Source organism: Scatophagus argus, chromosome 15 (assembly GCF_020382885.2).
Source record: "Scatophagus argus isolate fScaArg1 chromosome 15, fScaArg1.pri, whole genome shotgun sequence".
Lineage (NCBI taxonomy): Eukaryota > Metazoa > Chordata > Actinopteri > Scatophagidae > Scatophagus > Scatophagus argus.
The window spans coordinates 15,858,805-15,875,918 of record NC_058507.1 but is presented as its reverse complement, the minus strand read 5'-3'; the positions used below and the strand labels follow the sequence as shown (position 1 = coordinate 15,875,918).

General features: G+C 39.5%; 1 protein-coding gene across 1 annotated transcript; it reads left to right on the top strand.

The window, feature by feature from the left end:
* Positions 1 to 2,793: 2,793 nt before the first annotated feature.
* lck (LCK proto-oncogene, Src family tyrosine kinase) lies at positions 2,794 to 16,795 on the top strand. Its single transcript, XM_046412537.1, has 13 exons — positions 2,794 to 3,007; positions 4,773 to 4,885; positions 5,501 to 5,564; positions 6,359 to 6,449; positions 7,744 to 7,842; positions 7,989 to 8,092; positions 8,644 to 8,793; positions 8,887 to 9,039; positions 11,033 to 11,212; positions 13,377 to 13,453; positions 15,447 to 15,600; positions 15,714 to 15,845; positions 15,988 to 16,795. Exons 2-13 carry the CDS (start codon positions 4,778 to 4,780, stop codon positions 16,182 to 16,184), a joined length of 1,509 nt encoding a protein of 502 aa, XP_046268493.1. The 5' UTR covers positions 2,794 to 3,007; positions 4,773 to 4,777; the 3' UTR covers positions 16,185 to 16,795.
* The last annotated feature ends 319 nt before the right edge of the window (positions 16,796 to 17,114 follow it).

The window sequence follows — 17,114 nt, the reverse complement described above, 5'->3', positions numbered from 1 at the left end:
ACAAGTCCAAAAAATTGGGAACTGCTGTTTTACATTACAAGTACCTTTTTTGTCAGATGACTGCAATAAATTTGAGGGTGACATGTCTGGTCCAGTCTGAACTGTTCTTATAAAGGAAATGTTCGGCACTTTGATACAGCAACTGATTGCATTCCCTCGTGGTTATTGTCCCTAACTGTATCCTCAAAGGAAGTTGGAGGTCACACAGCAGCATTTTTGCACCTCTTCTTCACAAACCAAAAATATCTCCAGAGCCTCACCACTGGAGCGACAGCACCCAGGAGGCTTTGCCTAATGCATTCTATTTTCCATGACCATGTCCAGATGCTGCACAGCACAGGATGGAAACTATATATGGCTGGACAGTGACCAAGCATATTTTGTTGCTTTGTGGGCATTTTAGAGCTAGTTACATGGTTTATTATCTTAGTAACAGGAAGTATGAAAAATAACATTTTTATTGGGTGATATTTGGCATTTATTGTAACCGTGTTAAATGTAAAAACAGAACAGCATTATCATTTTTTGTCACTCTGTTAAATGATGCTCCAGTAATATGAATGTATCTACGTGACAAGTGAGTACAAAAGCAAAATTTCTGTTGAATGTACAACACAATATTAAAGAGATTTTATCATATCTATATCATCTGTAAATATTATTGTATTTGCTTTTTAAATGATTACATGATTAGGAAAGGGCAAGTTCTTTGCCTCTGTTCATGCACAATTTGCTATCAGTCTTATGTAGGCTAAATGTCATCTCATGTTCCATCCAGTCCATGCCCAGCATCATCCATCCCTGGTCTTAAAGCCATCCTACACAATAGTCTCTTCTTTCCTTCCTCCAGACATTCATGGCCTGGTGTAGTATCCAAACATGTGAATGGGGCCTGGAGGGATGTGCAGAACCACAGACATTGTTGGACATAATTAGTCGAACAAGAAACCAAATATGCCTTTGCGGAGTGCGGACACTATGTGAAAGGAGAGCACAACTAGGACTGCTGAAATGAAGCATACTTCAGCACACGGATGACCTCATGCGTGACCTCAATTGTGGAAATGAATATCATATGGAAAATGCACAGAGGCCAAAGTATTGTGCCTCAAGGCCTTATCCCTGACTGAATGCTTTTATAGTAAAGTGCTGCTGACTTGTGTTTCTCATGCTACTAATCTCTGCCCTGGAGATAGTTTCCCTTGACCTTTTCCCCATATCTTACCGCATCACATTGTATGAACATAAACTGATATTTAAGCGTAAATAAAGCACACAGTGTTGTTTTAAGACATAAAAAAATCGAATGCATGCTATATGGTCTAAGTGCACATGAGAAAGCATCAGCAGCAGCAAAAAAAGAGCGATTCTCACTCACATGAAAGAGGCCAGCACCTGCATCGTGAAGGGGGCAGGGGGAGGGTTGGAAAACTTTCAGCATATTGATAGTATCTCTGTTTGATTGCGTAACAGAATGTGATTTCCAACCACATTTGGAAGTAGTGACAATTGCGGTTAAGGGGAAACTAGGAATACCCTTTAAAGTTCCGTAGATGGTGAGGATCTCTTGGGTATGTGCCGGATGAGCCACATTATTATTTCATCATATTAATGAAAAACAGGCACAGTATAACGGGCGTGCATGGACTTCTTTTTATTCTCTATTTGTCTTGCTGAAATCAGTTCAGTAAAAGTCTCTGTAACATACATCACCTCCATTGCCTACTTCACCCACCCTCCTGAATTTACACTTTCTCAGCTATGTGCTTTAACGGAAAAAGAGTGAGCTCAGGTGGTTTCATCGCAAGTGACACTAATATATTCTGTGGCAGTGTTCTAAGCACATATTTCTGTGCACTTCCTGTCATGTTTGGACTGACATCCTGTCAGTGCATGCTCTGTAGCAGCAGCAGCCGTTCACCACAAGAGAAGAGATGTGGCCAACAGCAGAGTTGTCTGAAGGGTAGAAAGCACAACAGCACAGGCTCAGAGTGGGTTAGGAATCTGTGTTGTTAATTCATTTACCCTCTCAGGCCTAAATGTGACCATGCTGTGGCTCTCAGCACTCAACCAAGAGCTTTGGTTGAGATAATGGTTTGTACTAAGGTCATTTACTGTTGGACATGTCTTTGTTGGTGTGAAGTTTTAATGACTAATGTGGCTAATTTTGTTTTTTTTCCCCACTGGATTTAAATACCAGGGCCAAAGTCTATTTTTAAATGGTTTGCTGGCCACAAACAGTACGCACACAAACCACATGCGTGATTGTTCTTTATTTGTCTTGAGGCTGATGCTTCAAACTGCTACACAAAAAACACAACTGTCTCAAATCAACAAAGTGTTTTTTGTGTGGTGTGATGAATTTTAATAAATTAGAATACTGCTAAGATAAATCTGAACTCATCTGAAATCCTCTGTCTTATCAATAACTTTCTTGCAGGGTAAGTTCTTTTGTATAACCCCAGACCACCAACTCAGACTGCCACTGATGGTGTTCGTCACTTAAAGGTCACACACTCACAGATGTTATACATAAAAGTAGCACAAAAATATCTAAATATAACCCCAGCATTGTCTCTCCTTGTCTAACTGTGTTGGAACATTCACATCTTGGCTTTGACTTTGGGAGGGATGCTGTCTTGACCCCCTTACCATGGAGTCTGTAACGTTCCCCCTGCTCACACACACAGCTGCATGGTAAAGCACCTGTTAGAAGCCTGCAGAGCAACCCTCAACCTTTCAACGACAGGAAACTCTCTGGGTTGCTCTCCTCCACTCCCCTAAAGTCTGTTTGCATGCGTGTGTATACAGACATCTATCAGCGTTCTTTGCGCTGAGTTAGTTACAATACGGGAAGCGGGTGAAAACATCTTCACACCCAAGCTCCTGTTGTGAAAATTCAAAAACTCTTTGAGAAAAGAAACTATTTAACAACAAAAAATCTTCATGGAGGCTCTTGAAATCTGATGGTGTTGGATACTTGAAGAGACATTTCACATTTCAAGAGGTAAGTTTCAAACTTGTGATTCTATCAGTGTCAAATAATAGAATACGGGGAAAGAAAAGACTGCGACCAAGGTACATAGCCAAACATTATCACGTTTCACATAAAATATACTGCGTAAGTCAGAGCTGTTTAGAGCTGATAAAAATGCCTGATCATTTGCCTTTTTTAGATACTGTACTTTAAAAACTGACGGATAGAGAACAATAATGTACATACCCAGAAATGGCCAGCTCGCTAAAATCCATATGGGTGTGTTTAATTTTCCACTTATGATTTAAAGTAAAAGCCAATAAGGCTTCTCATCATCACTGAGGATAAAAAAAAAAAAAAATACAATTAATATTACAAAAAAGCTGGGACCCCACAGAGCAATAATATTCTTTAGCTATTTAATGATGTATTTATCCATTTTCCAAGATAATTATTAAATTTGAATGAAAACTTCAATCATTTATACATTTAGAAAATCATAGTCGTACAAACATATTTGACAGATAATTGGTAGGTGATAATGACTGGATGTAAAGCACAGAACACACTTGAATGTGAAACATGAAATTGGTGCTATTAAATTCATATAACAGCATGAAAATTTCCATTAAAATGTATCATTTTTGTGTATAGATGTTGTTTCTTGGTTTATGGAGAAAATATCTCTATATAATAATAATTATAATATAAGATATAGTTTATTAGTCTAAAAGCTTCAGTCAGATTAAGCTAGATAACTTACAGACCTTGTTTACCATCTATATGGCCATAATACTTTATACAAACACAATACACAATACACACAATACAAACACTGTCAAACATCAGTATTTGTTTGCAAAGGCCTTCAGCTGCAGATCACAAAAAGAAGAGGGCAGCCCCTCAATGAAAAATGCTCACTTGGTTTATAGGACTCACTGAGTGCTGGCTAACAGGCGTAGGAGTACTGATCATTAAAAAGAAAGTGACTCGGGGTCTCAGTACAGTGGTGTGTTGTTATTGCCGGGTCAGTCCCCTCAAGATTTTTCTCATGGCTCTCAGCCCCTGGGACAGGCGGCTGCTGCGATTAGCCCACTGACCCTGTTCCATTGAGTGGTCCAATGGGAGCCAAGTGAGCTTGAGAAAGCCATTTCGTGCAGGGCACCGCCGTAAAACACAATACAGAACACGTGCAGTCCTTGGATTATACAAGATTAGCATTTGCAGACTTTTGCAGCACCTGCTATTCAAGTCTGCATTAGAATTGGGACGTGTGAAGGCCTGTGATTTGCAATGCTGAAAGTTGTAGAAACAATGTGTTTGTTTATCGCAGTTCTGGAGGAGACTGATGTGATTCCATGTGACTGTTATGTGTATGTCAGATGGTGTCAAAGGGTGTCGAAAAGTGGAAAAGTTTATTGGGTTCTTTGTTCCCAACTTGATTCACTGTAGAGCCTCCATTTTGAAGTGAGGCCCTCAGTCTCATCCGATTAAAGCAGTTTTTCAGAAATGAAAATATTTTCTGTTAGCGTTCTCCACCTACAAATCTTAAAATACAACCATGAAAAAGGTCCTTTCTGAAAAAGAAATTCATGTACGTATTGTGTTGTTCACAGCAGTTGATTTCTGTAATTCGAAATCTTGGATTTTTATGAGAGACTTTTGTCTGAGGACACCATAGCTGTCCAAGAAGCCATTAGAGAATCATTGCAATTAAAAAATAGCTAATAATTCTCTCATGACCACTTGCCCATACTACACCTTTTGATAAACACCTTGAAACTCTAAATTGCAGGAAAGATGGGATGTAACTGCAGTTCGGACTATTCAGACAGTGAATGGATCGAGAACTTGGATGAAATCTGTGAACACTGCAACTGTCCCATAGCGCCCCAGTCCTGCAACCCAGTGAGTGTCCATGTACATTTTTTTTATAATATTTATGCACATGTATACGTGACAGTAGATACACTGTAGTGCCTGTATGTGTGTAAGTGAGCCTGACATGAAAGGGCTTTGATGTTTGTGTGGTTGAATGTGATTGACCACTTGAAGGACGTACACATAAGCTGACTGTAGTGGTAGTGGCATGGGCTCCCACAATACATTTCTTGGAAAATTATTAATTATTAAGTACCATCTGCTCTGGTATAGTTAAGTTTCGAAATGTTTTATAACATACATAACTGCAAGGGAAGTTATCTTGCGTCTGTGTTTAAATGGGAGCATAATTATTTTCTCAATGTTGTTTGTTTCCTCTTCATGAGTCAGATGTGACATTAGCCCAGACATGAAGGAGAAAACCACCTGTGCTTTTGCCACAACACACTGACACATTTTATCTGTGAGAAAAACCAAAACTGTAGATGATCTATCAACCAGATTTGCACCATAAACCAAAAATGTACCTAACTTTTACCATGCATGTGACATGTGATATTGTTTCACTACATGAATCTTTTCTTGTTCTTCAAGAAGCTTAATTTAAAATACTAAACTTAAGATTGTTTTGTCTCTTCCCAGTACACAGACCAACTGATTCCCTTTCAACCGTCACAGCATTCACCTCCAACATCTCCTCTACCAGGTGACAAGATACGATAAATTCTACATGTTGAGTTCTGAGTTCTACATGAGTTCTACATGTTAAGTGGTGAAAAACAATATGGCATCCTGTTAATGGGGTAAACAGAAAATAGTCAAAATGCTTGTGCGGTACCAGTACCTCATTCCTAATCTTCCTGAGCAGTCGCTTCGATTGACTCTGCTTTGTAGATGGACTAACGTGCCACATTGCCCAATCATTGGACTTAGAATTATCAGATTGTTAATTACCGGTAAGAGAAAGCTGCGGAGGCTTCACATCCCACATCCCCCAGCAGCCCATGTCATCTCCCTGTTTGCTGTATTATATTTCAGTCTTGTAAATAATGTAGAAAGAGCAAATCACTGTAAGGTGGAATTCTTCGTAGCTCCTTGTGCGGTTGTATTTTCCTCTGAAACGAAATATGGTCCACTCACGTATTGAAAATAAAAGAAAACGATTTGAGACGCACCCCTTAGAAAGAAAAGTGCACTGGAAAATTCCACTTGCCTCACAAGGGAAATTTGGTGCGATGAATCACGTATTAATGGGTTAAGATTCTACACATTTTATCTTCAGCGACATTATCGATAATGGGCAGCCATAATAGATTCTCTCCATTCAGACTTAAGCTTCAGAATTACTTCTCAGAATGTCACTGTCACAGAAATTCAAACACTCAGCACACGTCATAAGCTTTCATTCCCATCTAACAGACACATCTGTAAGTGAAAACAGCCCTCAGCTTACTTCATGTATGCTTTATTTAACAAAAACTTACAATATTCCTCTTGCAGACAACCTTGTGTTGGCCATATACAGTTATGAACCCAACCATGACGGTGACCTGGGCTTTGAGAAGGGAGACAAACTCAAGATCATCAACAAGTAAGCTGCTGATTAACATATATTTAAGTTTAGTAAAGAAAAAATAAACATATCAGCCCCAGACAGCATTCTTACATGCCATCCACTCCTTTCACCTGAGACTTCTTTTGTGCTGAACTTACAAGACAACCCCTCCGCATCGTCACCAGCTGTGTTAACTATGATACACAAAAATCTAACCTGGACGATGACTGGCCGCCTCGTGGCCTAAAGCACACATCATGTGTCCCCGTTTCAACCAGGGGCTTGTTGCGTGTCATTGTCCCTTACTGTCATGTCTTGTTTCCTGTCTTTCTATGCCGTAAACTACTGAAAAAGGATAAAAATATCAAAACCCTTTAGTCACATGATTGCAAGGCATGTGTAAAAGAGGAAACCTGTAATGCAGGAAATAAAGGTATGAGTCGTGCTTACAGATGCAGTGCATTGGTTTAGCTATAAAATATGTCAAGTTATCTTTATTTTCTCCAAGGGATCAATTTGTTGTACAGCAGTTAACACAAAACAGACCAACAATAAACAAGCTATTAGAGAAGAAAAATGTATTTAATTTTTTGAGACATAAAAGATGATTATAAACATGAAAAGTTAAAGAGAACTGATTTACTTGGTTTTATTTGGTGGGCCCACAAACTCTAAGACTTTTTTTCAGGATCTTTATTCAGTCAGGGCAATGGTAATATGGTAATATCAGGTAGTTTGGGGGGCTTGTAATGATGTGACACATGTTTCATGGTTTTATTGTGGTGGATTGTAATTTTTTAGACATTTTATTGTTTTATTAAATTTAATACTACCATACTAATAACTACCCAGGTACCGACTAACCAACTACCCTCCACCATAATGAGGGAACTTGTAGTTCACAAAATGTAAATGAACAGTTAAATGAATATATATAAAATACATTTTTTTAAAAAATACTCAGAAAATGAGTACAGTTTGGTTGATGGATAAAGATTTATCAGGTGAGTGGTTTTCTTTGAACTGAATTTGAACTATTCCCTTTATAAACCTCAAATTTTTAACAAGCCGTGGTGAGTATTGTACTGAAGTGAGCATGTCTCTTCCCTCTGTAGTCTCTTCTCTCTCTTCTCTTCTCATATGTAAGACATTTCCCCGAGTGCTAAATGTGATGTGGTTCATTTCATTTACATTACAAGTTTCCTATTGCCTGTGGAAACTAATTGAAAGTGCTTTCTGGAGGTGTACCCATTCATCCCTGAAAGTCCAAACTGCTGTGACACATCATAAACTGACTGGTGTCACTGTTGTTGTCTCTGTTGACATCCAGGGATGATCCAGAGTGGTACTTGGCAGAGTCTCTCACGACAGGCCAGCAGGGCTACATCCCATACAACTTTGTTGCAATGACCACGGTGGAGACTGAACCGTAAGTCATACAGGAAACATAACGATACTGATCTCGCTACCATGTCACTCAACCTCAGCACCATCTCACATAATGCATGCTGTGTCCCTGAGGCAAGGGAAGTGGTTAGCTCAAAGCATGAAGCAAACTGTGTGTTTGTGCTGCAGGTGGTTCTTTAAGAACATTTCAAGATCAGAAGCTGTGAGGCTCCTCCTCGCTCCTGGGAATACGCAGGGCTCCTTCCTGATTCGAGAGAGTGAGACAACCCCAGGTGAAGTGATCATCATAGCACTTACTCAACTACAGTTTACACATAATAATCTATTTCACATGGTGAATATGGTCGGTTACATTTGCCTAAAGGTGCAGCACATAGCATTTTTAAATAATTATGCAAGTGAGAAAATGTATAAATTACTAGTATCCGCTGTTACTCAGTGTTGTTATTCCTGGCAGTGTTTAGTAAATATTACCCATTTCCCAAAACTCCCTTCCTGTTTCCCAACGGCATTCATCTGTTTAATTTCAGTTTTGTTTTCCTGCGAAAATGTTAAGGTTTGTGTAAAAGTCTCCTTCATGTCTCTGTTTCTGCAAGCCAAACATTTGGATTCTAACCCCATTAGATGTATCAGTATTCTTGGTACTGTAGCAGCAGTCAAGCAGACTAAAATCTGTTGAAGTGTATAGTAAAGTCAGTGTGCAGACCCATAGCTGTAATGAATTGAGAATTGAATAAATTATGTTGCCAAACATGTAATTGTCAGGCATTTCAGGTGAAATCCGCATGTTTTCACATTCCATTATGCTTCCTCTTTGTTCCAGGGTCTTACTCCTTATCAATCAGGGAGTTGGACCATAACACTGGTGAAGGAGTCAAGCACTACAGAATCCGCAACATGGACAACGGAGGTTTCTACATCACAGCCAAGATATCCTTTAACTCGCTGAAGGAGCTTGTCCAGCATCACTCACGTGCGTGGAGCCTCTTGATGGAATTAGTCAAAATTACCTTTGGGTCTTCATTTGAATCATTTTAAGCCTATGTCCCTTCTCTGTGCCATCCAGGTGATTCAGATGGGCTGTGCACAAAGCTGGTGAAGCCATGTCAGTCGAGGGCGCCGCAGAAGCCCTGGTGGCAGGATGAGTGGGAGATTCCTCGTGAGTCCCTGAAGCTGGAGCGCAGACTTGGAGCAGGACAGTTTGGAGAAGTCTGGATGGGTGAGTGACCGGCAGGAGGAAGGGCAGGTTATGGGTTTTGTAAAAGAAAATGGTGATATTATTAGTTTCTTTAGTTAAATTCAATCAATTAACTGTTTTTCCATTTTGCACATATGAAACATTTTCGAGTCTGAAACATTTTGCACAGATAGATCACATGTACAAAGCTCAGTTGCTCAATCAAGTTGTGGGTTTGATTGTGAGACAGCCTTTTGCCAGGGCTTTTCTGCAGTGTATGCAGAACAGTTTCCTCAGCACAGCCTTAATTGCAGGCTTGTATGAGCTGGTTAACTGGAGAATAATGTGAGGTATTATCCCTGTTACGCAACATCACTCAAACTACATGAATTTACCTCTGAGCCCATGAATTGGAAGAACTGTCTCTTTATAATACCTGTGTGTATATCTATTGTCATGTTGGAGTATTAAGTTAAACAAAAAGACAAAATGTTTTGATCATATGGGTATCGGTTGAAATAATCTGTGCCACAAACCCTTCACTATTTTCCAGCCACGTTTGCCAGCTCAATTCATCAGCCCAAACAAACCGCTGTGTTAGAGTTAACATTGGCAGCCATGGAACTTTTCACATTTCACAGCCACGTTCTAGTTACAGTAACTCCTAGCATGCAGTCTCTGCACTTTACTTGTTTCTTTACCCTAATCCAAACATGTGACATACTTGAATAATGGGAGTGACGCTCATCTGTTATGTAATGTTTAGGCTTTTTAGTTACTAAGAAAACATGCAATAGCCATCCTTTATAATAAGAAGATTATAACTGTAGATAAAAAATAAGGTGGAATACTTTAAACAGGAACTAAAATTTGTTCCCAGTATTGCTAAGCTTCCTGTATGGTGTGAAATGCTAGCAGTGTTATATGACTGAAGATAAATCTGGTCGGCAGTGGGTTTGGTTGACATGATTCAGGAGTGCTAGTGTCCCCAAGCTAGAACGAGATCCTGTTCGCGTGAGAGTCATGTGAAACTGTTGTTAGTTTAGCACATGTTTGATCACAGCTCAGGACATAACCTTTGTATTTATGACCCTAGAAGATAAGGTGAAGGCCCTCCTTGTTTACTTTTTATATGAATAATACTGTAGTAATTCATGTACACAAAATATTTTTAGTCATGCTAGCAGCACGACCGTAAGGAGGGTGATGTATGGCAATCGGCCAACTGCTTTGGTCTTGACCAAAATACCTCAACGGCTGGTGCATTTTGTCATGACAGGAGATGAAGCCTACTGACTGCCAATGCAACATAAAGTTGACACTTTTGATTTATCAGTGAAATAGCTCAAACAATTGTTGGATGAATTAATTATTAAAACCATTAAAATTGGTACAGATATTAGTGATGTCCAGAAGATGAATCTCAACAATTTAGGGTGTCCTCTGACTTTTCCTTTAGTGCCACCAGAAGGTCAAATGTTTAATTTATCCAGTGAAATATGTCAGTATATATTTGCTAAACAGGCACAAACTTTGGTACAGATATCCGTGGTTCCCACAATGAATCCTACTGACTTCAATGACCCCTGTTTTTTCTTCAAGAGGTTGACATTTGTGGTTTTGAGTTAAATCACTCAGCATCTTTAGACTTGTTTCACATCACTGTATGAATTTTTGAGATCCCTGAACTTTTCCCCTCACGCATCATCCGGTGAAAACTACACTTTTTTCAATTCTTCATGACTCAGAAGGTTTTAATTTGAGCATATTGACGTATATACATGCACAGGAGTACACATGCGCTTAGATCACACAATACTTTATGACTAAACACTTGTTAAATGATTGAGATTCCCATCAGCTGTAGGCCTAATTCGTGGTTAATGCTACTTGCATGTGCATGCTAAAATGCCAAATTACATGACAATATGGTAAACATTATACCATCAGCATGTTAGCATTGTAAAAGCTGCTACAGTTTTGTTTTAATCAATGCCTACTAGAAACCCAGTGATGTTTAAATGTCTATTTTCAGGTCTCTACAATAATGAGAGGAAGGTGGCAATTAAAAACCTGAAGATGGGCACAATGTCAGTGGAAGCTTTCCTGGCAGAGGCCAACATGATGAAGAACTTGCAGCATCCACGCCTTGTCCGCCTGTTCGCTGTTGTTACTCAGGAGCCAATCTATATAGTCACAGAGTACATGGAAAATGGTGGGTAGAAATACTCTATGTGTTACAGCTTGAAGCATTTTACTCATAACACCAAGCATCAAGAGGGAATTTCATATTTCACGCTCACATCAAAAGAAAAGGAAAACCTTGTCTCGGGGTGGTTTCGTGAAATGAATGCTCAGCTGACGATAAATGAATTAGAAGTTCTTCTGTGAACATATCGGCTCCATTCAGTTCAGTTTAGTCACCTAAAATATGTCTAAGCCTGTCTGAAACGATCATTTCCTTAATCTCCTGCTCTGTTACCCTGCACACCAAAGACGATGTCATTGGGGTGAGTTCAGTGCCTGGAGCAAAGACAAAGAAAGTGTTTTATATTCAGGATCAAACATGTTGACCTGTTATCGGACTCTGGGTGCCAGAGCACATGCTTGAACAAAAGACTGGGCTGCCCTGTGTCTTTCACTCTTTTCATGAGTCAGAGTGTTTTCAGACGTGTGCTCCACTCCAGTGACTCTGTTGAATTAACTTTTGGAACCACAGCTGTCTGCCTACTTATTTGTCTATGACAAATGATAAGATGCAGTCATTATATCGCAGCACAATCATCGCCCATGACTGTAAATGAATGTAGCTGTGTGAGCACAACTAAATAAGGGAGCTTAAGTCATGAGCCTCGCCTCCCAAAGCATGCTGCTCTACTGAAGTGGCCCGCCTTCTATTTTCAGCTTCTCCTCATGACCCTCCTTTATTCGCCGCTTTGTGTTAAAACATTTCAAAACAAACATGAACTTTCACTTCTTTTCCCAAGATCCTCCAGACAGGTTAATGCTGTTTACTCACAGGGGGGAAGTTTCTCCTGGCCGATGCGAGACGAGGTGGTGTTAAATAGGAGAGGGTGATTCACCAGATTATTGTTCAGCCCTGATGAGTCCTGGCTACTTTCCAGTAGCGGACACATGTACCCGCAGACATTCACATGCACAGACACATGTACACAAATACTGGAACAGTGTACAGTGTGTTCAGCATTTTGCCATTGGATCTTCCTCTTTTCCCGTTCATACAAAAAAAAGTTACATGTGAAATTACTATCACAAACACAAGTAATAAAATGTGGTCATGGTAACAGCTGCAAACAACTTTTCACGTTACAAACTCTATGCTGAGTTATGGTTAATTACACTCAAATGCAACAGTCACATGGAAGTGATCCGGTGTCTGTTTCATGTTAATCTCAAAAGTATTTGCAGTTCTTTCTCACTTGAAGAAACAATGACAAAATGCATAGAGAGATGTTGCGACAAACACAGCAGCTGCCTTACAGCTGAATTGAATGGAGTGTCTTTGTATAGTCTTGTATGTGTGGTCTGTAAACCACCAGCAGTGGCTTTACATGAAGCTGCCTCTTTGTCTGGGATCCACGTGTGGACAGGACACAATTGACGCCTCTGTTGTCCAGAGAAAGGATGGCTCGGAGTTCCCGTCTTTTCAGTTTGTCCCCTCTTTTTTATTACCAAAGACAACAAAGATGGAAAATAACAGGCGTGTCATCCCAGCTTCCCTTTGTGACCTTGACAAAGAGCGTTCTTCTGGCTCTCAGACTTCAAAAGCAGTCTTCCGGACTTAAGCAGAGGAGCAAAGGCCTCCTCTTTCCTGGCATGGTCATTCCCCTTAAAGTATTTCCTTTGGTTTGACTCAGTACGCTGGTGTGCAGAAGTATTGTTCTGTCCTAATCAAACTCAACACAAAGTCAGCTGTCAGAAACTATGCATCAACCTGACTGATGCTTGGTGTACTTCCTTGCAGTGTTATGTTCCCTGATTTGAACCGCTATTCTGGTCCAACATAGTCTATTTATGTCTGTGGGGAAACATGGTGTTTTTGACCAAGGAAAATGACATTAGCCTTCTGGATCATCAATTGCTTTCCACTTCATATCACATTTTTTTGTTGTGTAAGCTCCCGTACATAGCACCTTCAAAAACATGCGTATACATCTGTAATGTTCATGATGTTTTGTTGTGGTGACCCCATTTTTTAACTGCAGAAAGAAGTTACTGAAAGTCACTTGTTGCGGTTGACATGATTTTTTAAAAATAAATTCATATTGTTCACCTCAGTTAAATGAACCAAATAAATCAACAAATAACAAGGAAAAATGCTGTGCTGAAGTGTTATAACTTGAATGTCATTTTTACAGGTAGCCTAGTGGATTACCTGAAAACAACGGAGGGAAGCAGTTTGCCCATGAACACTCTCATAGACATGGCGTCTCAGGCAAGACACCTTTTCATTTATTCTTTCACTTCCTATTCTCTCAGCATTAGCCTTATTGACAGGAAAGTGGCCACTACTGTGATGAGGTTTATATTCAACACTACATTTTTTATGTGCTCACCAAGGTGCAGACTCAGCTGAATTTTCACAATCAGGGCACAATGACAAAACCTGAAACTGAATGTAAGATGGTGATTTTCCACTCAATTTCTCTTGGTGTGCCTTGCTGTCTTTTATCAACCTACAACAAGATGCTCAGTCACAGCTCTGCCACAAAGATTGTGCACCATCACCCATAAGAAAGTCCATGATGTGAATATACAATTTAAAATGGAATAAATTTGCTCAGATAAGCCTAATGATTGAACATATTTGACATTTTGGAAAGTTTGCTTATTTTCTCTCATGTTGAGAATTACATAAGAATAGTGTACCACTTTAAATATAAAGCTACATTCAGGAACTTAGCGTAGCTTAGCACAAAGACACCTGCCAGTAACACTAAAGCTTGCTAATTCACATGTTAACATCTGGATTGTTAAATCTGTCCTAAAGCGTAAAACAAAATGTTGTAGTTTTACGAGCGTTATGTGTTAGACTTGTTTTTTGGTTGCGAGCGGTGACTTCCTGGAGTCTTATTGTGAGACCGTGAGACAATGTTATTTGATGCTCTTTAGAGGTGCTGATACGCAAACAGAAACAAGCTAACTCTTTCCCGTTTTCCAGTTTTACGTTAAATTAACTAGCTAACCACTCCAGCTAATTTTTTTTTTTTTGATTGTTTTTACCATTTAGACACAAGAACTGTATCAATCTTCTTATCTAACTCGCAACAAAGTGAATGAGACTAAGTATAATCATACTCACATCTACTCGAAATGTTACATGTTAGCTGAGGAACTTGAGATACATATAGGTTGGGGTGGGTGCGGGAATGGAAAACACAACCACAGGAAGACATTCTGAAGTTTAGCAAGAGAAAAGATTCTTCATCGAGAGTAGGCAGATTTTGTGACGCCTTAGAGCTTAGAGCTGAGAGCTAGGGTTTATGAAGAGCTTTGTGGTGAACATATTTTACAGAAATGTGCTTTCAAGCCACTCGGCATGCGCTGATGAACATTTGCAGTAAAGGCGCTACTCAAGTAACTTATACTGTCATGTAATTAAACTTAAAAATTCAAGCAATTTTAGCTGTCCTGATTCTTATTCTTAAATGTTTTATGTTTAAATAGATTTTACTCAGATGAATGTGAGCTATAGGAGAGTGAAGCAGACACCAGATTTAATGAATGCAAAATACTGGTTTGACGTTTCAGATTTACAATGACATGATAGGAATGGAAAATAAAGAGGTGTTAAATTCCCTGAATAGGGAGCCATGACAATAGTAGAAGTTTATGACATGCACATCTCACACATACGTGATTCTCACATTTCTGACAAGACCCCAAGGGCTAGTCGGACCTACTTGATAGATTCTTATGTCTGAAATGTGCACAAACTGACCCAGCAAAACTGAGAAAGTTACACGTTTGAAGTCACAGACACAGACACACATACACATTAAGTGTAGGTGGTGAGTTCTGTGGAAATCATTGGCATTTACCAAAAATATCTTGCACAATGTGCCTCATACATGAAGTGTAGTATTGACTTCCCACTGCAGTCTGCCTATGAGAAAATGGCTCATGTAATATTTGATTGAATCATTGACACTCACTGGAGTAATCAGCCAGTCTGACAGTCAGGTGAAGGCAGGACTGCAGTTTTCAGTATCAGGAAGTAAAGCAGGCACAGCTGTTTACCTGGGTGGAGTACATGTGCGAAGTACGGAGGTAAAGGCTACAGAGAACTGACCTGGGGAAGTGGTTAACTCCCTGGCTTGGGAATCTTTCTGTTCATCTGTCCAACACACATAAATACCACACAATACCAAGTCATACACAGGTCTCTCACTCTGACGACTTTGCTTATGAAGTGCTGTCCCCTGCAGGTGGCTGATGGCATGGCCTTTATTGAGGCGAAAAATTACATCCATCGGGATCTGAGAGCAGCCAACATTCTGGTGTCTCATGAACTCATCTGCAAGATTGCTGACTTCGGACTGGCAAGACTGATTGAGAACAACGAATATACAGCAAGAGAGGGTAACAAGACATTGTAGAGATCACCGATATCAGTGTAGTGAAAGTGTAATGAAACTCTGTGCAGTAGCTCCACCAAGTTTACATGCTTATTTCCCCTCTCCTGGTTTTCACAGGTGCAAAGTTCCCTATCAAATGGACTGCCCCAGAGGCCATTAACTATGGCACCTTTTCCATAAAATCGGATGTGTGGTCATTTGGGATCCTCCTGACAGAAATAGTGACATATGGACGCATACCTTACCCTGGTAAAGACTTGTTCACTGTAGTCATACTCTTTCATCACAAAATCATTTTCTGATATTACTAAATTACATCTCTGGCATGGATTATAACTTCTTAAAACATCATGCCCTTTGTCTGCTCTTCCACATTTTACCTGTTGTTCAGGTATGTCCAACCCAGAGGTTATCCAGAACCTGGAGAGGAACTACAGGATGCCGAAGCCAGAAAACTGTCCAGAGGGGCTTTACAACATCATGTGTATGTGCTGGACGGAAAGCCCAGAAGACAGGCCCACCTTTGAGTATCTGAGGAGTGTTCTGGAAGATTTCTTCACTGCCACAGAGAGACAGTACCAGGAATAGCCCTGATGGTGCAGAAAGGCATACAGACATGCAATAAATATACTCAAACTAAAGGCAGAGCCTGTGAACGCCAGATTTTTTTTTTTTTTTTTTAGGAGTATATCTCTTTATATTCATAGGGTACAAACTGAGATTTTCCAATTAAGAGTACTTTGTTTCTGCATCTATCTTATTCTGAAGTGGCCTTTTATATACGATCCAGTCACAGATGGAACCTGAAACTGTTGTAACAGCTGGATCACTGCAGAACAAACAGCAGAAAGGAGAGTGATCACCATGCTGCTTTAATAATCTGGGAACTGTCTGATGTGGCTGAACAAGTAGTTGCTCTCCGTGGTGCTCATTATTGAGATGTAAATACTGTCAAACTGCTTTAGCTGTATTTTACCTCAAATGAATGTTTTCAAATTGTTTTCCAGTAAAAAGCTTTACATGGACGTTGTTTGATGTTGTGTAGAATAAAGCAAAATCCATCACAATCTATTTCACTTAAAATGAACCATGATCAGCCCAAATATACTGTGTGATATGTTTCATAACATACAAAAATGCTTAAAAGTTTTATTTGTGCATTTAGATAAATTAATCAAATTAAATCATGCTACCTTCTGGACAGTGCAGTTTTTTTTATCTTGTGTGCTGTTGGGTATGTGCAACATATTTTGCAGATATACCACAAATATTTATAACAGCCACTGAAAATATGTATTTGTGATCATGTACAAAGTGTCTGAATGACATTGAGCAGTAGTGAAATGTAACTGTACTGTTGTATTGCACTGAAGTACCATTTTGAGGTACCTGAGCAGTTCATGAGAACTTTCATTTTACTTTTCCATTCTATCTTATAATGGACCACATTTTAGAGGCACATTTATCTTGGCCATTGTTTTTTATTTAATGGCTAGAATTACTTACCAACTCTGAGAT

Excerpts from the sequence above, each read along its gene's own strand:
- lck (XM_046412537.1), top strand. The coding sequence starts at position 4,778 with ATGGGATGTAACTGCAGTTCGGACTATTCAGACAGTGAATGGATCGAG. Across the intron at positions 6,450-7,743 it reads AAACTCAAGATCATCAACAA|GGATGATCCAGAGTGGTACT; the intron begins GTAAGCTGCTGA and ends GTTGACATCCAG. Across the intron at positions 11,213-13,376 it reads CACAGAGTACATGGAAAATG|GTAGCCTAGTGGATTACCTG; the intron begins GTGGGTAGAAAT and ends TCATTTTTACAG.